The sequence below is a fragment of the Pleuronectes platessa genome, chromosome 10 (assembly GCF_947347685.1).
Source record: "Pleuronectes platessa chromosome 10, fPlePla1.1, whole genome shotgun sequence".
NCBI classification, from domain to species: Eukaryota; Metazoa; Chordata; class Actinopteri; order Pleuronectiformes; family Pleuronectidae; genus Pleuronectes; species Pleuronectes platessa.
In genome coordinates, this window is record NC_070635.1 from 11530226 (window position 1) to 11551747 (window position 21522).

Genomic DNA, 21522 nt, shown 5'->3' on the forward strand with positions numbered 1-21522 from the left:
AAAACACGACCACACGCCAGTTTGATTAATTTTTAATAAACATTTGGTTAGAAATTGTCTTGTCAATGCAAAAACTGAGAAGGTTTAACAGGACAGTGTGTTTCAAAGCACTGGATGATCTCCTGAGAAAGTGCTCACAGGTCGCTGTACAGTATTTTGAGGCCTCAGTGATGTCGATGTAAGGATATTAGATCAGGCTTATAGATTCTGTGGTCTGAGAAGTCTCAGTGAACCAGCAGCTTTCAAGACATAAACCACACAAAACAAGGTGCTACTAGAAATCAAAACACAGCAGGCAAAAATCATTTAAGCGTTCACAATATAACAGCTCTACTGAATCTTCTGGGACCTTTTGTATCATGACACAGCTGAGTTAAACAGTTGTCAAATTCAGTTTGTGTGTGTGTGTGTGTGTGTGTGTGTGTGTTGATGTGGACTCTGAGTTGAAACCTGACCACCAATAACACGACCGGATTCCTCTACCACAGCTCAAGTCAGTATTTTTTAGCGATACTAAAGACCGAAGAAAAACTCATCAAATACAAAGTTCAACATGTCCTCATGTTCTCAGCCAAGCAGAATGAAAGAGCTTAATCACATGCTCACTGACTACACGCTTGTTTACTGTAATCTCCTAAAAAAAGCTTCAGACAAACATATGCCTGAATACCAAGAAAAATAAAACACATGATTTTACGTCCATCTCTTGCTCAGAGACGGAATGATTCAGTTAATCTGGTGTAAATATCTAACATTCAATTTTTTTTGAGTATTAAATATTAATTTCAATTATTATCAAAGTTTTAGGAAAATAACTTCCAAGTGTGTACACTTATTGCTCACCATTTTCCAAATCATCATAATTATTTAAAGTTTAAATTATTTTTACTTCCAAAAAGTTATTGGTCCACCGTCACCTCAATACATGAGGCATTTAAGATGTGCAGGGATTTTAACTCCTACTCAGCACTTAGTAACAGTAAACATTTATTAGCAGGAGTCTTTTGTTAACAATACAGACATACAGTACATCTAATGGCCTCTAGAGGCAGCAACGACAGTAATGGAGCAAATCTGTTTTCCAAAGTAAAAGTTTCAGAAGTCTGAGTGGGACTAATTAAGTTTGCATCTTAAATTACATTCTTTAGAGTACATAGTTCCCTCTCTGTGTACACAGAGGTAATTTGTCTTATATATCACAAAACACATTAAAACATATGGAAGCCAATTGCTGCCTTTTACGTTGGGAATCTATCTAATAATTAGCCGTGTCTCAATGCAGGTGTAGACAATGCATTTGTAGACCGATTGCGTCACAGTGGCACAACAAGACTGTTCCAAATCGAAGGCTCATTCAAACGCGTCCTTACATTCCAGAGCAACGAAGGTTGCAAAGGGCGGATCGTTCTCGGGCAAAGCTATCCCAGGATTCATTGCACTCCGGTAATGAAGCCGTCTACACATCCCCCGGCGGCTGTGTGGGGCACAGCTATTGTAGGCTGTAGAGAATGGCTGCCAATAACGTATACACACTTGATAGAAACCAAGCCCACAATTAATTATTCTCCAGAAAGATATATAAAAGCAACAACTTGACAGAAAAACACCTGGGTTGGCATTCAACATTCCTCCTCCTCAGTAGGATAAACATATAAAAAATCTGAAATGGGTACAGTGCATAGCTGTCCATCAACATTCACTAAAGCCTCGACATCATCACAGCAGGATAAGGTTGGAGATTCACAGCTCTCTTTTGTCAACCTGTGAATGTGGTCAGAGAACTAGTCAGACTAACTGGCTACTGACTGGCAAGTAGCTCTGATCTCATTAGTATCATTCCTGAACACAGAGATGCAGCATTAGATCCTGAATGTCGGCAGGTTGAGGCCAGACTCTTAAAATCTGTTATCTCTTAAAACACAAACTCTCCTGTAAAATCTTTGGTTACATTAGTGCATTGGTGTGCTCACAGACTCTTAAAGGAATTTTGCAGATTGTATCACCTGCCGACACCGATCTTCCACCTCGTATCTACCACCTTAGGTAGTTTTTCCTGCATTCCTTGCACTGATAAAGGCCATACCATGAGTTCTGAAATGTGTATTCAGATCAGATGCCTTTTCAAAATGTTTACCACACACCTTACAGGCCAGCGTGTCCTCCTCTTCTTTCTGAGAAGAGGGTGACGGTGGTGCAGAGCAGTCCAGAGAACTCTTATCATCATGGTTCCTGCTGCTACCAGGGGAAGGTGCTGGGTGCAGGCTGAGGGCTTGCTGGTTGTCAGTGTTTGAATCTTTCATTTTGTGGATGATGAAGCGATGGCGTGATAAGGAGGAGGTGGATGTGAAGCAGGCACCACACTGCAGACACTGCAGACCCCCTCCCTCGGCCCCGGATCTCTTGTGCTGGCTGATGTGCTCCAAGAATGATGTCTGGTCGTCTGTGGCAAAGCCACACGGGGCACAGCGGAATTCAGAGTCAGGAAGTGAGTGTGCAGCAGGTGCAGAGGAGGTGGACCGCAGCTTCTTCACAGGGGTCATCCCATCTGTGGACTCTTCATTGTGCTCCGTCTTCACAGCTCCTCTCCGTCTGCGCCGAGCCCCCAAGTTACTGTCCTGTTCTGAGGAGCTGTCGGCATCATCTCTGCCTCCCTGTGACCAGAATAATCAAAGTAAATTATTGTGAACATAGCTCAGTAAAAACTCTTGATGTTTGACTGTAAAGAAAATACAGGCTTACCAACAGAGTGTCATGGCCCACTTTGTCCTTGTGTCTCAGCTGAACATGCCTCTCCAGCAAAGCTCGAGTACTGAACGTTTTCTTACCCTCAGTACAGAACCTACATGCACACACACATAAACAGGTCAACTTCAATTTCTGATTGAAGTGTGTCTTCAAAACTTAATATCCAGTAGTGTGTGATGTGCCATTATCTTTCAATCTTGTAGTTTGCACATATTAGAGAGATGAATATCTGTGAAGAATCCAGTGCGTGATTCAACCTGATATCAAATTGGTCATCATTTTAAAAACTCTGAGTCCATCATGAGAGGTGGAGTCATTATAGGAAATTGATGCATTCAGCACATGTAACACATCACTCTTATTTTACAGACATCACTGATTCCAAGAGTTTTACTTCACTAAGCTATATAGCGTTAGTTTTATATTAAAACAATTTAGTGAATGTTTAAAACAACAAATGCCTTGATACCAGTTTCATACTGAAGGTGGGATACTCACTGGCAGCGGAATCCTCGATTCATGACTTTATGTTTGTCTCGTATGTGACGTCTCATACTGGAAGTTGTGGTGAAGGAACTCTCGCATTTGTTACAGGGGAACTTCTTTAGTTTCTACACGACACAAGCACATACACATCTATGAAGACATCAAACAAGCAATAGATGCATCTGGAAAAAAACAAATTCAGTCAATTTACCTTGCCATGCTGTTCAGCCATATGGGTAATGTAGTCATCCCGCTCTGTGTAGTTTGCATGGCAAGGAAAACACTTCCACCCTGAAGGGGTCTTCATCCTCTTTGTCTTCACCTTCTCTTCTTTATCTTCATCCTTCCATTCATCAGCATCTGAGCTTTCTAACTTCACCGCAGGTTGTGGACGAGAGGAAGCAGTTGGAGGTAGAGGCTGCTTTTGTTTTAACGTGGGAGTCTTAATGTGGGTCTGAGGAACAGGGTCAGGGTAAAATAAATGAATAAACATAAGGATAGGGGTTGCTTGGCTGAATTTTCTTTTACTTTTCTTTTGCCTTAACACATAATTAGATATAGATCAAGTACATAAATGAAGATGTACCTTGAAATGGTCCAGTAGGGAATTCCTCTGAGAAAATAGCTTGGTGCACTCAGGGCATTTGAACACATGCACCTTCTGATTGATTAAATGCATGTCAAAGTGGACGTAGAGCAGGGGTTTGTGGGTAAAAACAGTGTCACACATGACGCATTTATATATCAATCTGTAAAAGAATAAAAAGTGTCTCAATTCATTGTGACAAAGACACTAGTTTCATGTGAATAGACAAGGTTTTACATCTGCTTGAAAGTGTGTGTATGCAGTACATTGCCGGTCCTTCCGTGAGTGTTGGATGTTGGGCAGTGATGTGGTTCTGGATGCTGGGGGCAGATTTGAAAGCCATGGGACAACTGGGGCATTTGTGGAACATGTCGCAATGAGCCTGTTGGATGTGAGACTTCACAGAGTTCAGCCCACCAAACACCACCTGGCAACTGGAACATCTGCACCGAGAGAAAGAGAAACGGGAAAAGAGAGAGAGAAGAGCAATGGGTTAACAAACACCATGGCAAACTTCAATTTAATGAAACAACCATGTGAGCAGATGTGGCACCTGTATCCAATACGGCGAGCAAAATGCAAACAGGTCTCATCCAGATGGGTTTGAAATCGCGGCTGTTTGGCCGTGCCCCCGCACTCTGGGCACACATGTGGTGCGCAGCTTTGGTGGATGCGTTGATGGGCGGCTGCACTGCAGCTGTTTGGCAGCAACATGGGAGGAGAACACTCAGAGCATGGCTGCGGGGAAACAGAGGAAAAGGAAGAGACCAAAGGAATAAATTGAGTTAGAGCTCATTTTGCAGATGATAAATATATTATCCTTCACACACTCACACACTCACACAGTCTCTTACAGAAGTGTGTCCTGGTTTGATTTCTTGGAAGTGCTCGGCCACCTCTTCTTTGCTGCTGAACTGAGTGAGGCACTCGGGACATTTATTGTTAATGTGCTGCACCTCCTCTACTTTCTTGTTAGTTACTACTTTGTGTGACTGTAATGTTGGGTTTGCTAGGACCAGGCCTGAAGAGGATGATGACTGCGCTGCAGAGGACGGCAGGAGAGACGGAGAGAGGCCACCTGGGGAATCAAGGAGAAAGATACAACAAGGATCAAAATCACAGACAGCCCCCCAAAAAACAACAATGTTAAATCACAGACAGGGACTAGTGTCACTGACCTATTGCCGTGGGTTCGTGCTGACCTATCATCTGCTCCAAAGTTACAGTTTTCATGACCAGGTGTGAACACTGCATGATGAGGCCTTTCTCCTTGTGCTCTCTGGCGTGTAACAGCAAACTGCACTTGTTGAAAAAGGCCAAGCGCTTGGCACAGTGATTGCAAGTCACCTCAATCCTCAGCGAGCGGCGGTCATAGTGTCGAGCCAAACTCTGCTCCAGGGCAAAGGCATCGCCGCACTCCAAACAACGATAACCCTGCAAGGGATCAAACATTTAATACTATCAGATACCGATGAGTTCATGTAAAACAGAGAGCTGGAAAATAAGGATCTGTCTTGGTCATTAATGACTTTCTGTTCATAATGTGATATCAGATGTGTTGTATGCTACAAGCCCTCTTGGAAGATAAATGTTTCTTCAAATATAAACGGAGATGCTTGTTATTCAGATGCAGATTCCTTATTGCAGTTATACGGCTGGATGAATGGATACATTTTCCGTTGTCTTTTAAAATTTCAGAAAACAGTGAAAAATCACAATTCCTCAGGTCACAATGTGAGACACTTAAAATGATTGACTTGTCTCACCAACAATCCAAAACATATTTAGTAAACTGAGGCATTTTTTAATGAAATAATTGATCAACCATCAATAGAGCTGCTGACAAATGTTTACATTGATCGATTGACTGATTAATTGGGGAAAAAAAATCGATCCAGCTCTAAACATAAAGCAGCTCACCTGCGCAGGCAGAGGAATGCCCCACTCTGCAGGCAGAGGCAAGCTCAGGTCTGGTTTATAACACGGCAACAGGTTCTTGTTGTTGAGGATTTTGTTGAATGCTTCCACCAGGTTGGTCTGACTCTTGGATATGATCGCCCCAGTGTTGTTGACTATGGATGCTGGTTTGCTGCCACTTTGAGAGGTCAGAGGTGAAGGTGTGGTGAGAATCATTCCACTGTTGAGAGTCTTCTGGCCCAGACTGCGCAGGTTGATCCCACCTGCGCCGACTCTCAGCGGGGACACGGAGGGCAGGGCAGCAGTTTTGGTGATGCTGACAGCTGTGGGGGAGGCTTTAGGTTTGGTGTCCACTGCAGATTTCTGTTTAACCGTACTGGCAGCTTGTGCTGTTGCAGCAGACACATCCTGAAGCATTGCTACTGCAGGCGGTGGAGCTCGCTGTGGTAGCACCCTCTTGGTTTTTGTGTTAAGACGTTCTGGTGAAGGTTTGGAACCCTCCACAGCCCTGGAAGTGACTCTTGCACTTCTCATGGGTGCCACACCAGTCACAGTTCTTGTGATGCTTCCTGTACGCATTTTGATTTTAACTTTGAGGGGACGCAGTGGGGATGAATCCTTCTCTGCAGCAAAAGCAGACATAGTATCCTCAGATGATGTCCCAGCACCACTGGTCTCCTCATTTAACTTTTCTCTATCTCCAGCCATCTTTTCACTCAGCTCCTCAGTGCGACCTGGCATCTCCTCGCTGCTAGGCTCAATATCCATGAGCTCCTCTAGGTGATGAGCGCCCGCGGGGTTCACTAATAGACCTGGTGTTTTGGCCAAATCAGGGCTGCTGCTACTTTTGGGGACCACAAGACCTGTCTCGCTGGGCGGTGGGCTCTCGGGTGAGTCCCTCTCATCAATCACATGCTCTGGGTATTTCTCTTCTTGAACCGATGCAGAGCCCGTAATGACAGAGGGGAGGGAGTCCTTGGTGCTCTGCAGCTGAGGAGCTGCAGTGGGAGACCTGGGGGTTCTAGGATGCCCTTTATCCTCATGAAGCTGTTTAGGTTTTGCAGAGAGATTCGGAGGCTTGGAAATGTCACGAGAAGGTTTCAGAGGAGACCTGAGTAACTCAGACCTCATTTTAAATTTGGGAGGGGAGGACATAATCGATTCAGGGCTCTCTTGGATCACTAGTGGACTTCCTAAGTCTGGTTCTGAGTCATAATCATCTGAGTGCATAAATCCCACTTTAATACTCCCGTTTTGTGGTAAAGGGGAGGATGATGAGTTACCGAGGAGACAAGCTTCTTCTTTCTGAAGGGAGTGTGGAGAACGTTGTGGGCTGATGGAGCGTGGAGTCGATGAGCTGGTCAGAGACTGGGGAAAGAGCAGCGGCTTCAAACTGTTCATGACATCAGTCGTATGATGGGTCGGTGCGACCTCCGCTCCTTTATTTCTGTCTCCCTCATCATCATCATCATCATCATTCAGAGTGGAGGGACGCAGGGACCATGCTCCCTGATCCCGGGGGACAGATCCCTTAAAGCCGTTGGCCATCTGTGGCTCCGCGGCAGGGTCGGCTGTCAGTTTGGGAACAAGCTGTGAGTTGAAGCTGACCTGAACCCGAGGAGCTGAGTCACCACTCGAAGGATACTCCGTTTTATCAGCATCATACTTCTCCTCCTCTTCAACAGACTCGGAGCGCACTGTGTTCTTCACAATGACGCTGACCAAGGGCCGGTCGGAGTCTGAGGCAGGAGAGCAGGGAAAGCATGACGGAGACCCATCGTCGTTGGTCCCCCCTTCTTCCCGCTGCTCCTCTGGACTCGACTGGATGGCCTCTTTGGCATCAATATCAGGAATATCAAAAGCTGCCAGCAGATCATCAAAGTCTGGGGTCTTCATGTCCCCCATTGCCGGCTCAAGGCTCAACACCTATCAAGCAAAAACACACTCATGTAAAAACACAAAATCAGAGTAACACGTGAAAACCTCATTGAATCTTAAGTGTTGACAGAGTTGAGTTTGAACTTCTCCGTCTGTAAACAGCTGTTTCTACAGGAAGCTCCGGTGTGTTGTGGTCGAAGCAACAAGTTGGTGGTGTGTTGTTGCTCTAACACACACTTCACTGACGATAAACCCCCACACACATCGCTGTAATGAAGCGACACGAGTTACACAAAGTTGAAGATGTCAACTGTCAAGCGGCAACAAGTGGGATTGTCTGCTAACAGCTAGCTACGTGTTAGCATTCGCCTGCTAGCTGGCCTCGCTAACGTCAAGCGACCAACTGCACTGTAAGAGTCAGTTTACGAGTGTGAATAGCTCAGAGCGACATGTAGCTAGCGCGGTGTTAATAAATCGTGTTTAATGCATGTTAGGTTGACTCTAGCTGAAGCTAACGTTAGCTTGTAGTTAGCTATAGTTACCTGCTAGTTTGCAATTGGTTCCTGAGTTTTCTGTCGGACGCAGAAGTTTCCCGTCACCACATCATGCGACGGTCACTTCCCGAGAGACCTGCACGTGTTCATGTGTCCAACAAGTCCAAATAAACCAGATTATATAACTCTTCCCTTCATCAATATATGAACATGTCATCCTGGAGAAAAGATAAAACACCCCAATTCCCCCCCTCCCCGCCTCTTTCTCCAAAAGTAAAAGAGACTCATTTAAAAACATATTTACCCTTAGGCCTTTTTAAAGCCGAGATTAAATATTAATTAAAATATGTTATTTTGTTATTCAGATATTTAAACTCTTGAGCATCTTTTTTAACTTCATTTTTATTTATTTTCGGGAATTAGGGCCCGAGCACTGACAGGCACTGACAGACAAAGGTGCCCCCGGGACACAAAAATCGATACACAGACAAACAAAGAAGTCTACAGGTGCAATTGGTCCATCTTCTTCCTGTGCTTAGTTTCTCATGGGAATGAGCAGGTAATCCAATCCTTAATGTTAATATAACTGCTGAAGTTTAGTAGGCTGTCGTGTTGGCAGGACTTCAACCACCTATTCCTTGCAACATATCTTACAAATTTTTTTTTTTAAATTACATTAAATTAAAAAATAAATAATAATAATTATTTTTAAAAAAAGTCCATTGCGCACAACCTGCACAGAAGCCCATTGCGCAGGTTCGGCGCATTTTTTTTTTATATCCATTTTTTTTTTTTTTTTTTTTTTTTTTATTAATTTAATTTACATAGTGTAAGATATTGTGCAATGAAAATGTGGTTGAAATTTAATTTAATATAATTCATGCAAAACCTTCTAGTTTATATTCGGTGATGAAATAAATGACATTTTGTTCCCATCAACTAGCACGAGGAGTAAGGGTCACTAATTACTCATTAATCAAATCAAACCTCCTGCATCCTGAACTTTTACCTTGAAGGTGAGCTGTCTCTCTGTCCCCCTCTGGATGTCCTCGTTCAAGTTTAGCTTCTCAGGTTGACTTCCACTTCATGCCTCACTACTGCACGAATCTACAATAACAACAAATCCCTGGATCTTTGCTGCTTAATTTCCAAGCAGTCTGCTGCTGCTTGTTTCAATGTGATGTCCTGAGGCTGCCCCCTGCTGGCTGCTGGGTTCCTCTGCTGCTTCTGCTTGGTTTGTGAAGCTTGTGATTAACTAAAGTTTTCCATAAAAGAAAATCTTTATTATCCTTCAAGGGCAATTTGATGTACAACCAGCAACCAGTGCACGACAAAAATAAACCAATATATACAATGCAAATAAAATGCAATGTAAAAACCATATAGACTAAGTAGCAGGGCAAAATTAGCTTTTAATAAATTAATTGATAAGTCGACCAACAGAAAATTACCCGTCAACAATTTAGATATTCTAGAAACATTTCATTCTACTGTTAAAGCAACAATTCCAAATGTTTGCTGCACCCATTTTCTCAACGGTGCTGATTTGACACTTTTCTCAGTCACAGTAGGATTTTAAACTCTTGGTTTGACAAAACATCACTTCAGGCTATAAGTAATTGTAAATGTTACTCTCTGGACTATATACCTGAAAATACAAAAAAAAAACTTTAGTATCAGCTGTACATTGTACCATTATCTTTAATTTACTGTTTTGGCATTAGGTATCACCAAAAGTCTGAAGGAGCCTTTTTAAACTTCTCTCTTGCTGCCAAACTCTGTTTGCGGATTGAAATATTCTGCAAGAAAATTAAAGACAGAAATATGTTTACTGATGTCACCTATCATTAAATGAATACACAACTATTGTATGGGAGAGCAGGGTAATGTGGGACATCGGGTGATGTGAAACACCCCCTGTATCTAGGCAACGGAACACATTTGTGGTCATGTGACTATTATGTTTAAAAGCCCCTCCCATTCCCCCATTGGAATGAAGGATAAGTTGGTGCAGGTGCTGTGGTAAGTATGTTTTTTCACAAAAATTAGTTTTTTGCATGTAAAAGTAAATTTTCCTGCTTTGAACTTAATCAACTGTTGTGTCAAAACAAATTGATTCAGGTAGAAAAACTTATATCATACATGTTGATGAACTTCCAACATATAAAACCATGTGATTGATGCTAGCTGAAGATTAGCCTGAATTGCTAAGCGATGTTGTTTTTCTAAAACGGTGGCTTTGGGGTAAAGTGGGACAAATGCTGTGGGGTAAAGTGGGACAGTGTCTCCTTTTACCCCATGAAGCACAAGTTTAGTTTAGTATTAAACATATTTTAGTGTTATATTACATTATATGTTTTATTTTTAATGTCATATACATTGTAGAAAAGCCATCATGCCAAGAAACTACACCAGGAAGACAACCTGGGGCCAAACACCTCTCGCAGAGATGGAGAGTGTAGCCGCTGAGGTCATGCAAGGAAAGAAGTCCTTAAGAAAAGCTGGAAGGGATAGAAATATTGATAAGACAACACTCAAAAGATTCATGAAGAAAAAAGAGAAAGGGAAAGTAAAATCAGTAGCCTGGGGTGCAGTAGCTGAGGTAAAGAGAATATTCACAGATGAGATGGAGGAGGAGCTTGCCAAACACTTGAAACCACTAGCTGACCAGTTCCATGGCCTTGCTCCAGTTAAGTGCCGTGAACTGGCATTTGAATACGCAGAGAAAAACAATATCCCTGTCCCTGCCAATTGGACAGAGAAACAATGTGCAGGCAAGCTAGGGTGTGCAAGAGATCACATGAATCATAATAATCATAAATGTGCTTAATTGACCAATCCCCATGATTCTGTTACTAGTCCGATATTAGTGGTTGTCAATCTAGCTGTCGGGATTTTAACTACGGTAGTTTTAAAGTGGAAAAAGTAAGACCCCTTTTTTAAAACAATCATATTTTCACTGCCCTTCGTCCTGAAGACATTCTGATCATTTCCATTGCTAGAAAACATCCTGAATTAATGGGAAATGTGTAAATTTTACTGATATATCAGTTTAGCTCGCCTAGAGGGGAGCAAATGTAAAAAATGTCCCACATTACCCCGCTCTCCCCTACTCCAATCTCACGGTGTCCATTTGTATCTCCCTGAATTCACATTTATTCATTGCGTGAAATAATATAAATCATTATACACCGTTAACAAAGTGATTCAAGCATACAAAGTAAATTCATTTCAAGAATCACATAAGGTTTCACAATTTAAATTTATTAAGAGATGTAATTGGCCCATGCTGCTGAGTAGTTATATCAGAAAAGATTAAAAAGGAAGAATGTGCTTGACACAAATAAATGAAAATCAGAAATCATTCAACCTTAAGTTGAAAAAAGGCAAACATTTTTTACAGTTCATATAGCTATATAAACAAAAGATCGACAAAACATTTCCTGTGTTGAGGGGAGAAATAATTTACCGCGAATAACACACGCAGTGCAATTCTCAGGTCTGTTTATTCATCATATGTTCATTTTTTCTTCGTGTGTTTATTTCTTTTTCTCCTCATCTTTCTTGGCGTCGGGTTTAGAGCCAGTCTGGGAAGCCAGAGAACCCATGGCGTTACGGATGGCCTCATTGTTGGGATCGACTCCAGGAAGGTTTTCCAGGACGCTCTGGAGGAACTCTGGATCCTGCATAACATCGTAGTCCTCCTCATCCTAGATAAAGATAATAATGTATTGTAACCTTTGCCTTTCGATACCATCAAATTAACAACTATAACTGGTAAAGGCTTGTGCTTACCTTCGGCTCACTGGAGTCCATGTCAGCTCCGGTGTCCATGTCCTCAGCTCCAAACTCTGCAGATAAACCAAAAGGAACAGAAATGGTGTTTAAGAAGGAAACATGGGGTTGGTGGACGATTGAGCACATTTTTGACCTGAATGTTCCTGTTGATCCAAAATTACAAACACAAACATTTATGCGTTTTATCCACTGCTGATTAAAATATAACATTTCAACCACATCTAAGGTCTGAATGTTTTCCAAACTGTCTACTTCCTAAATTGTGACTTGAATATAGTAGATAGTTGCTACAAAAGTAAATAAGGAAGTGTGTCAGTGATGATTAGTATAAAATGCGCAATTATGACTGGAATAAAGAGACAACTGTTCAATCAATTGCAGAAACAGATATTTTCCAGACTTTAAAGAAGTTGCATTATTCGTTTACAAATCTGCATGAAGATCCTGCAGTAAATTGATTTCGTTGGCATTTCATACTGTTGATTTGATGGACACAGCTTGTATTTAAAGGTCATTCATTCTCTGATGAAGGAAACTCTGAAAATTCTAAATGGATGATTAACCTGCTCCTGGTCCCTGCATAGACATCTGCAGAGCGTAGGCAATCTGCTCATCCTCTGTCATGCGGCTGAAGTCTGGTAAAGCAGGTGTGGAGGACTCTGTTTGTGGAACAGACATCTTCAGGAGGGCATCCTCAGACTCTGAAACAAAAAGAAAAATATGCCATGTCAACACACTCATGTTGAAAGCTATAAACACCATGTCGGCAAAAATGAAAGGAAATGGGCAAAATAATTTTTTCCTACCATCTGCGACAGGAGAGGAAATGCCTCCATCAGCAGCTGATGTAACACCGGCTCTGCGAGCTTCATCCTCCTGCCGTTGTCTCTGCTCCTCCATAGACACCCTCAGAGCCTAGCGCAAAAAAGAAGAGGAAGAAATAAATCATAATGAATGAAATTTAAGTATAACATAAATAAATACTACAAGTAATTATTATAGGATTTTTCCCTCCAGGAATGTATGATTATTTTGGGATTGCTGCAGAATAAAATACACAATTTCACTTCAGCCAAATCTAAAAGATTACAATTTGTAATATGTAAGCACACCCGCCCACCAATAGTGACACAGCATTTTTAAGGCAGACCCATATCGACTAGTTTGTACTATGACATTTGTGCGCAAAGGTAGCATGTGATAGACAAGTTTGGTCATGGAAACTGGCAAGCATTAATCTATATGGCCTTGATTTTAAAATATTTCACAGTCAACCAATGACTTTCAATTGTGCGTTTGGATTTATCAGCCAACTGCATCACCGACTCTTTTGTATTATTTTTGTTTGGTGAATGATGATGTCTCCATCTCTAGAAACAAGAAAGCGAGCTTGACATCAATGTGTTTGGCTTCCAGTTTTGTGTGGGGGACTGCTACGATGGGTGAAAGTTGCAAGGTCACAAAGATTTCAAGATGACTATTTGAATACTGCGATACCCCTGCTCTCTTACCAAGGCCAGCTCTGGGTCTGCACTGGGATCCACTCCAAACTCAAAGTCACTGGCGCCCAGGCCTAGCACTGCACCTCCCTCTCCAGCCAGGATGGGAGAGGAGAGCAGGGCATCAGCCAGACTGGGGCCTGGAGGTACTGTGACCAAGTGGGAGCCTGCACCTTCTTTCCCATTCAGTGTGGTGATAAAGGCCGTCAGCTTCTCTGTGTTCATCTCCTGCGAGGAAGAGAATGAGGGTGGGCGTGTGGAGCACCAAATATTTGTGATAAAATATATAAAATAGTACATATTTAAGAGGTTGTGTGTGTGTGTGTGTTTGTGTAGTGCTTCAATGAAAAAATACCTCCTCTCCAAAGTTAATGATATCCACGTTGACTTTCTCTTTCTTCAGACGCTTCGCCATTTTGACCAGCTACATGAAAAGAGAAAGAGGCATAACTGAAGAGGCACTTTTGATAATGTATCCCGATTACTGTCTACCTTCACATCCAAATCTTTAAAGTATGATATGAAAGTCTATCTGGAAATAGTATGGAAAACACACACTGATTGAGTTAACTCACTTCTTTTTCATTGTCTTCCACTGGGCTTCCAACAAATGCAATAATGCGCATCTTGTGGTTTTTGCCCTGTCTGTGCTTCAATGCCAACTGCAGAAAGAAACATGGTGAATAAAAAGATAAGAACCGTGTGACTTGACAAAATGCACTTCAGTGAAAATCAGAAGATGATACTCTTTTTCACCACAGACATCTTACATACCATAGCATGGAAAGAACAGGTGTAATGTATTACAATAAGCAGACTATATTGTATTTGGCTCACTGGAATGGCATACTGGGACTCAATTGATTTACGGCAGCAACTTGAACTGATCTGTCTACATGTTCCTAAATTTCAGCTTTGTGTTCCTTTTTTCCAGCTCCTCTAGTGGTACTTTCCCACTGCTTAGTGTTAATCACAAACTCACATGTGCCACCCTGATGCCCGTGCAGAAGCTGATGTTTCCTATGGGCTGCACAGCATGCAACTTGGACAGTATTCTCCCCGTGTCTGGAGTCAGTGTGGTCAGCACCTCACAGTTGCTGCAAAGAGCCATAACACACTTCTGTTATTAGATTATCATATATTAAATGTCACTACACTGATTCAAACACACGGCCTCTTACTTTGCCATGGTGATGAGGCCCACGTTGTTTTCAGGGTTGCTGCGGGTCTTCGAGTGACACACGATGATAACTGCATCCTGCTGAGCCTGCAGCCTGGTGGGCAGAAAGTCTCCATTTCGCATGTACTCACTGTTGTCCACACTAAGGAGCACAAACAACAAGATAATGATCACTTCTGAAAGGACACACACACACACACACAGATTGGATTAGAACTGGATGATATGAACAGATACAATAAATGTATCCTATCCTATGATATGGACACAAATTATCTGAAGATGAAACGTTTTCATATCAGTCAATATTTTTGCCCAGCCCCAGATTGGACAAATATTGGTTGTATATCCATATGCAATACATATATTTATCATCTGTGTTTATAAAGAGAAACAATTGGATCATTGGGTCAATTGACAACAGTTTATAGAAAAAGGATTAGTGACTGAATAAAGTTATCAAGCAGCAATGTCAAACATTTAATAATATCCACTTCTCAGAAGAAAATATTATCAGCGTTAGGTGGTTTGATACTCTTAATAACTATCTTTTACATTTGGGTAAAAACAAAAACAATCATCTGAACATAAACATAAAACGATGCAGCCCCAATGAAAACAGTACCAAAATGTTAATGAATGTAATAAGCCGGCTTGTGATTAAAACAAATGACTGTTGTTGTTTTTGTATAGCTAGAACAACATGACTGATAAACATTTTATCTCTGCTTTATCATGTTGATCACGTAAAGGCAACAACAGACCCATCATGGGACGACAGCTTTTGTTAGCTAGCTAATGCTAACCCGTTAAACAAAGATATTGTGATTAAATTAGGATTCCGCTGCCGGTGAGATTCATTTACACAATCAGCACAACCTCACCGGTTAGCCCGAGTGTGGATGTAACGTGATCAGATGTCCGGAACGTGCTTGTGAAGCGGTTGGTTAGCTTTGTTCTGGAAGCTAAAGCTAGCTGACGTTAGCTAGGTGACTCAGGGGGTAGCCGGAGCATCTTCAGTGTAAAATACATGGTGTGAACCTGAGCCATCTGGGCGTCGACACCAGAACGAGCTGCACACTTCCACTATTCATATGTATCACTCCTGTCTCACTGTCAGTCAACTCAGTAACTTTAAACGTGTTTCTGTCTCCTTACCAGACCATAGTGCTCTCAAGCCCCATCTTGACGTCCGAGATTCACTACGTCGACGTGGTGGCTTGTGGGTAATGAAGTCTTTTCTTGTGAAGAGCAAAAGATGAGATATAACGTTGTGATTGTCACTATCTGTAAATACTGTTGAGATAAATGTGAACTCCAGAAGTTTGACTTAATCTAAGTGTGATTTAATAGCACGTGTTTTTAGCTCTGTGGGCTCCACAGCCACAGGATCAGGGGTGTGCACAGACCTTCAAAGCACCAGGGGCTACACAGGAAAAGGGGGCGCCCGCTTAGGGCCCTGGACTACACATGTATCTTGAAAATAAATGTCAACCATGCAGACATTAAAATATGTTGGGTTTGAAATCACAACGTCTCCCTACTCACTGAATAGGGAGTTCCAGGTAAACCTCTTTTCTATGCCGATACTGCTAGGGTTGGTTCGGAGTTGGTTCAACCCAAATAAGTTAAATATTATTCAATCCTCTTTTCAGACTAAACATCACACAAGGTCGGATGACATAAGAGTTTTTATCTTCTAGGCCAGCCAAGGGTTGGTGCCGGAGCCGAACTAGTTTTTTCTGGCCAAGAGTCAGTTCTTTGGCTGTCGAAACCAAACAAAAACTGGTTCACATGAGGTAATGGCTCTGTACCAGCCCTTGAACTGCCTTGGTGGAAATAGGGTTATTAGACATATAACATATACCACATCCATGGCCTTGTTTAAAAAATATATATATATGACAGTCTGTTCTATTCGGCACAGTTAATGATGTAGTAGACCTTTGAGTTAGGGAATAAGCTACAAGTTAATGTGGTGCTTTTACTTTTATTTGGGTAAATGTTTTATTTATGTGTGCTTTTACTTTATAAAATGCTTGAATACTTCCTTCGCCACTGAGCGCAATGCATGATGGTGTGTGTTGCTCGGTTAGTGACCGTCAGTTGTACACAACAAGATGCTTTGAGTCCACTATATAGGGTTTTCATGAAACATTTGGACAGCACTACAAAATGGCAAACTCACTATTTACTGGCCTGCAATTTGAGTAGTGAGTGATTTCGTACACAGTGGATGTGTTTGTTCTTCAGGGGCATGGTCCTTGGGACATTAGGGCAAAGACGATAATGCACTTGTGTCATTAGAATAGATTATGCCCCTACAGGGCCGATGGGGTTCATGCTTAAAGAGGACACTTTTTTTTTTGTTTGATGTACCTAACAATTTGGAAAGAGTCCACAGTCCATTAAGATTACAGCAGAGCCATTTAAACAGCTCAGACGACCCAGAACGGGAGCATCCAGGCGGTCCACACACAGCTGACACTTGCCAGACCACAAGGTAGAAGATACTCTACCAACCTTGAATCTCATCGTTTTTCAAATGCATTTGCTGTTTGCATCGTACCCTATCTTTTGTGGACTTTATTTAAAATTTGCTGTCATACAAAAAAAACATGGTGCTTGGAACCTACACAGGCGCCCACACTGTGATAGTAAAGTAATTAATGAACGAAAGTGATTTTTATGATCAAAAATTGACTGCAAAATTATTTCCTATTTTCTGTGTCACTAAAACAGACCCTTTGAATTCTTAGATGGAGAAACTTCTACTTTTGACGGTCCTGCTGTCGACATGTTTCGCAGAACCCATCGGTAGGTCGACTTTTTTTTTTTCAGTTAAAGAGCTTTGTAAGCATAAAGCAGCATTTCATTGGTCAAATGTAACAAGAATTCCTCAGTTTATGTTTGTTAACATAGTCAATATTCTTTCTCACTCTCCTCCTCTGACTCCCTGTTTGATTTTCACCCAGTGCAGATCTGATGGGTAAAGTGTTCGTCTTCTCCAAGGAGAGCAAAGTTGATCATGTCAGCCTCATCACAAATCATACCCAGTTCAACGAGGTGACCGTCTGCCTCAGGTGGTGTAATATTAAAGCATGTTTGCTGCGGGAATGTATGTAGAGCTGTTTCCTTCGGTTCCTTACAGCTGGTTCTTCTCTTCAGGTTCCTCACAGATGTCAAAAGGAACTACGCCCTCTTCTCTTTGTCTACAGCATCGCACTTCAATGACTTAGTGCTCTTCAAGATCAATTCAGAGGACGTGATCAGGATGCACGCTGTGGACGGCGGCACAGACTTCCTGTCGCTGTCATTCCCTCCAAACACATGGCACTCCATGTGTGCTACCTGGCGCTCTGATAATGGCTTGGCTCAGCTGTGGGTGGACGGCGTGCCAACCATCAAGAGATTCATCAAATCTGGACAGCCCATCAGAGGAAGTCCCAGCACCATCCTGGGTCAAGAACAAGACAGCTATGGTGGGGGCTTTGACGCAGATCAGTCGTTTATTGGTATGATTGGTAAAGTCCACATGTGGAACTATGTCATCCCTGACTCTGAGATAAAACGCTATGTGAAAGACAGATACTTCACCCCAGGCAATGTGTTCAACTGGAGGTCCCTGGATTATGTAATCGCAGGGCAGGTTTATGTGGAAGATGACCCAGATAGTGTGTAACATGGTGTAAAATAGTGAATGAATCGCTAGTCAGCACATTTGTTGCAACATCCACTATCATGTGAATAATTTGATCTGTAGAGATTATTAAAATCTTTTTGGTTACTTCTGGTTGTATTCCTTGTTGTACTGACAAAACTCGTGATAACAGGTAATTACACAACACTCGTGAATGAGGGGGATCAAAAGCAAGATTTAGAAAATATGTTTAATCTTTTAAATCCGACATGAAAACATCACCACCACATAACTGAAACATGGCAGGGCGGGGGGGACAGGCAGCACATGTTGCATGAGAAGGCATTTCCGTGACTCCTATATGTACATATACACATTTTATACACAGTAGAAATATAGTAATTGAAGCATATAGGACAACCAGCGACGTTGGCTCGTGAGCCAACTGAAACATTCATGTAGAAAAATGCATGGGAGCTGAACGACCCAGAATCATCATGGAGAGAATATATCTATCATATCACAATCTATACATAAAGTATAAAAAGTCAAATTGTCAAATCGTCCCCCTTCACAGGCAACACACGCTATAAAGTTTTAGACATCCTTCTGTCAGTTTACAGTATACGTCGATCGTTAACATAACACAACGTTGTCATTTCCTTCTTTCTATATTCATAACTCACATTTCCTTCCTCTCTGCTGCATGTGCTTAAAGGACATGAAGATAAATTCATAAAATCAGATCATGTCTAAGATCTTGAGTTCTGCTACGATTCAAATCTTTGAATCGGAAAGTTTTCAGCAACATCTGGGGCTTGTTTAGTGCTTTAAACAATAAGATAGACACTTTGTGAAAATCCAGCTTAATTATGAACTGCCAAGTTAAAGGTTGAGTAAGACCAACTACAAAAAAAACTACAAAATCTCATGAAACATTTGGACAGCACTACAAAATGGCAAACTCACTATTTACTGGCCTGCAATTTGAGTAGTGAGTGATTTCGTACACAGTGGATATGTTTGTTCTTCAGGGGCATGGTCCTTGGGACATTAGGGCAAAGACGATAATGCACTTGTGTCATTAGAATAGATTATGCCCCTACAGTGCCAATGGGGTTCGTGCTAAAAGAGGACACATTTTTAGTTTGATGTACCTAACAATTTGTAAAGAGTCCACAGTCCATTAAGATTACAGCAGAGCATATTAAGCAGCTCAGACGACCCAGAACGGGAGCATCCAGGTGGTCCACATACAGCTGACACTTGCCAGACCACAAGGTAAAAGATACTCTACCAACCTTGAATCTCATCTTTTTTCAAATGCATTTGCTGTTTGCATCATACCCTATCTTTTGTGGACTTTATTTAAAATTTGCTGTCATACAAAAAAAACATGGTGCTTGGAACCTACACAGGCGCCCACACTGTGATAGTAAAGTAATTAATGAACGAAAGTTTTATGATCAAAAATTGACTGCAAAAATGATTTCCTATTTTCTGTGTCACTAAAACAGACCCTTTGAATTCTTAGATGGAGAAACTTCTACTTTTGACGGTCCTGCTATCGACATGTTTCGCAGAACCCATCGGTAGGTTTTTTTCTCAGTTAAAGAGATTTGTAAGCATAAAGCAGCATTTGATTGGTCAAGTGTAACCAGAATTATTCAGTTTATGTTTGTTAACATGGTCAATATTCTTTCTCACTCTCCCCCTCTGACTCCCTGTTTGATTTTCACCCAGTGCAGATCTGACGGGTAAAGTGTTCGTCTTCTCCAAGGAGAGCAAAGTTGATCATGTCAGCCTCATCACAAATCATACCCAGTTCAACGCGGTGACCGTCTGCCTCAGGTGGTGTAATATTAAAGCATGTTTGCTGCGGGAATGTATGTAGAACTGCTTCCTTCGGTTTCTAACAGCTGGTTCTTCTCTTCAGGTTCCTCACAGATGTCAAAAGGAACTACGCCCTCTTCTCTTTGTCTACAGCATCGCACTACAATGACTTAGTGCTCTTTAAGATCAATTCAGAGGACGTGATCAGGATGCACGCTGTGGACGGCGGCACAGACTTCCTGTCGCTGTCATTACCTCCAAACACGTGGCACTCCATGTGTGCTACCTGGCGCTCTGATAATGGCTTGGCTCAGCTGTGGGTGGACGGCGTGCCAACCATCAAGAGATTCATCAAATCTGGACAGCCCATCAGAGGAAAGCCCAGCACCATTCTGGGTCAAGAACAAGACAGCTATGGTGGGGGCTTTGACGCAAATCAGTCGTTTATTGGTATGATTGGTAAAGTCCACATGTGGAACTATGTCATCCCTGACTCTGAGATAAAACGCTATGTGAAAGACAGATACTTCACCCCAGGCAATGTGTTCAACTGGAGGTCCCTGGATTATGTAATCGCAGGGCAGGTTTATGTGGAAGATGACCCAGATAGTGTGTAACATGGTGTAAAATAGTGAATGAATCGCTAGTCAGCACATTTGTTGCAACATCCACTATCATGTGAAAAATTTGATCTGTAGAGATTATTAAAATCTTTCTGGTTAATTAAAACTGTGGTTGTATTCCTTGTTGTACTGAGAAAACTCCCGATAACAGGTAATTAGACAACACTCGTGAATGAGGGGGATCAAAAGCAAGATTTAGAAAATATGTTTAATCTTTTAAAATCCGACATGAAAATATCACCACCACATAACTGAAACATGGCAGGGCGGGGGGGGGGGGGGGGGGGGGGGGGGGACAGGCAGCACATGTTGCATGAGAAGGCATTTCCGTGACTCCTATATGTACATATACACATTTTATACACAGTAGAAATATAGTAATTGAAGCATATAGGACAACCAGCGACGTTGGCTCGTGAGCCAGATGAACATTCATGTAAAAAAATGCATGGGAGCTGAACGACCCAGAATCATCATGGAGAGAATATATCTATCATATCACAATCTAAACATGAAATATAAAAAGTCAAATTGTCAAATCGTCCCCCTTCACAGGCAACACACGCTATAAAGTTTTAGACATCCTTCTGTCAGTTTACAGTATACGTACAATCGTCTACATAACACAACTTTGTCATTTCAGCCTACAACCAGCAATCATATTAATAAATACACTTCTTAGAGCTGAGAGGTGGCAGATTGTGGTTCATATTGCATTACTTCCAATATTTTGTAGTGTCAATGCTGAGTGCCCTTTAAGCACCGGAGGATAACGTTTGTCTTGTGCCACTGGAGTAGTACATTACAATTGTGCCGCAAGTGGTCTGCATCCAGCAATTACAC

General features: G+C 41.9%; 4 protein-coding genes across 8 annotated transcripts; 2 read left to right on the top strand and 2 right to left on the bottom strand.

Moving 5' to 3' along the window:
- Nucleotides 1–16: 16 nt before the first annotated feature.
- znf687a (zinc finger protein 687a) lies at nucleotides 17–8349 on the bottom strand. The gene is made up of 11 exons (XM_053433192.1): nucleotides 8155–8349; nucleotides 5738–7660; nucleotides 4996–5251; nucleotides 4672–4895; nucleotides 4371–4555; nucleotides 4084–4260; nucleotides 3818–3980; nucleotides 3443–3685; nucleotides 3244–3356; nucleotides 2740–2839; nucleotides 17–2651 (listed from the first exon to the last, which is right to left on the bottom strand). The coding sequence occupies exons 2-11, from the start codon at nucleotides 7637–7639 to the stop codon at nucleotides 2040–2042; spliced, it is 3975 nt and encodes a 1324-aa protein (XP_053289167.1). The 5' UTR covers nucleotides 7640–7660; nucleotides 8155–8349; the 3' UTR covers nucleotides 17–2039.
- A 3000-nt stretch (nucleotides 8350–11349) lies between these two features.
- On the bottom strand, nucleotides 11350–15978 carry LOC128449859 (26S proteasome non-ATPase regulatory subunit 4). Its single transcript, XM_053433194.1, has 10 exons — nucleotides 15742–15978; nucleotides 14585–14725; nucleotides 14386–14500; nucleotides 13979–14065; nucleotides 13759–13827; nucleotides 13416–13631; nucleotides 12711–12819; nucleotides 12468–12605; nucleotides 11902–11957; nucleotides 11350–11816 (listed from the first exon to the last, which is right to left on the bottom strand). The coding sequence occupies exons 1-10, from the start codon at nucleotides 15765–15767 to the stop codon at nucleotides 11646–11648; spliced, it is 1128 nt and encodes a 375-aa protein (XP_053289169.1). The 5' UTR covers nucleotides 15768–15978; the 3' UTR covers nucleotides 11350–11645.
- Nucleotides 15979–16913: 935 nt separating this feature from the next.
- Nucleotides 16914–18370, top strand: LOC128449860 (C-reactive protein). Of its 4 annotated transcripts, none has more exons than XM_053433198.1 (4): nucleotides 16914–17086; nucleotides 17343–17400; nucleotides 17559–17666; nucleotides 17752–18370. In XM_053433198.1, the coding sequence occupies exons 2-4, from the start codon at nucleotides 17381–17383 to the stop codon at nucleotides 18263–18265; spliced, it is 642 nt and encodes a 213-aa protein (XP_053289173.1). In that variant the 5' UTR covers nucleotides 16914–17086; nucleotides 17343–17380; the 3' UTR covers nucleotides 18266–18370. The 4 variants fall into 4 exon arrangements, with proteins under 4 accessions (XP_053289173.1, XP_053289172.1, XP_053289171.1 ...); XM_053433197.1 differs by having other exon boundaries at nucleotides 16922–17086; nucleotides 17326–17400; nucleotides 17564–17666; XM_053433196.1 differs by having other exon boundaries at nucleotides 16932–17086; nucleotides 17564–17666.
- Nucleotides 18371–19294: 924 nt separating this feature from the next.
- On the top strand, nucleotides 19295–20785 carry LOC128449862 (C-reactive protein). 2 transcript variants are annotated; one of them, XM_053433201.1, is made up of 4 exons: nucleotides 19295–19504; nucleotides 19741–19815; nucleotides 19972–20074; nucleotides 20160–20785. In XM_053433201.1, exons 2-4 carry the CDS (start codon nucleotides 19758–19760, stop codon nucleotides 20671–20673), a joined length of 675 nt encoding a protein of 224 aa, XP_053289176.1. In that variant the 5' UTR covers nucleotides 19295–19504; nucleotides 19741–19757; the 3' UTR covers nucleotides 20674–20785. The 2 variants fall into 2 exon arrangements, with proteins under 2 accessions (XP_053289176.1, XP_053289174.1); XM_053433199.1 differs by having other exon boundaries at nucleotides 19303–19504; nucleotides 19758–19815.
- The last annotated feature ends 737 nt before the right edge of the window (nucleotides 20786–21522 follow it).

What these genes read in the sequence shown, in the direction of transcription:
- LOC128449859 (XM_053433194.1), bottom strand. Translation starts at nt 15,767, where the DNA reads ATGGGGCTTGAGAGCACTATGGTCTG. An exon ending in TGGAAGACAATGAAAAAGAA is followed by an intron (nt 13,828 to 13,978) that starts GTGAGTTAACTC and finishes CTTTTCATGTAG; the next exon opens with CTGGTCAAAATGGCGAAGCG. An exon ending in CAGACCCAGAGCTGGCCTTG is followed by an intron (nt 12,820 to 13,415) that starts GTAAGAGAGCAG and finishes TTTTTGCGCTAG; the next exon opens with GCTCTGAGGGTGTCTATGGA.
- LOC128449862 (XM_053433201.1), top strand. Translation starts at nt 19,758, where the DNA reads ATGGAGAAACTTCTACTTTTGACGGTCCTGCTATCGACATGTTTCGCA. An exon ending in ATGTTTCGCAGAACCCATCG is followed by an intron (nt 19,816 to 19,971) that starts GTAGGTTTTTTT and finishes CACCCAGTGCAG; the next exon opens with ATCTGACGGGTAAAGTGTTC. An exon ending in GCGGTGACCGTCTGCCTCAG is followed by an intron (nt 20,075 to 20,159) that starts GTGGTGTAATAT and finishes TCTTCTCTTCAG; the next exon opens with GTTCCTCACAGATGTCAAAA.
- znf687a (XM_053433192.1), bottom strand. Translation starts at nt 7,639, where the DNA reads ATGGGGGACATGAAGACCCCAGACTTTGATGATCTGCTGGCAGCTTTT. An exon ending in TCAAACCAGGACACACTTCT is followed by an intron (nt 4,556 to 4,671) that starts GTAAGAGACTGT and finishes GTTTCCCCGCAG; the next exon opens with CCATGCTCTGAGTGTTCTCC. An exon ending in TGGGCCATGACACTCTGTTG is followed by an intron (nt 2,652 to 2,739) that starts GTAAGCCTGTAT and finishes TTCTGGTCACAG; the next exon opens with GGAGGCAGAGATGATGCCGA.
- LOC128449860 (XM_053433197.1), top strand. Translation starts at nt 17,343, where the DNA reads ATGGAGAAACTTCTACTTTTGACGGTCCTGCTGTCGACATGTTTCGCA. An exon ending in ATGTTTCGCAGAACCCATCG is followed by an intron (nt 17,401 to 17,563) that starts GTAGGTCGACTT and finishes CACCCAGTGCAG; the next exon opens with ATCTGATGGGTAAAGTGTTC. An exon ending in GAGGTGACCGTCTGCCTCAG is followed by an intron (nt 17,667 to 17,751) that starts GTGGTGTAATAT and finishes TCTTCTCTTCAG; the next exon opens with GTTCCTCACAGATGTCAAAA.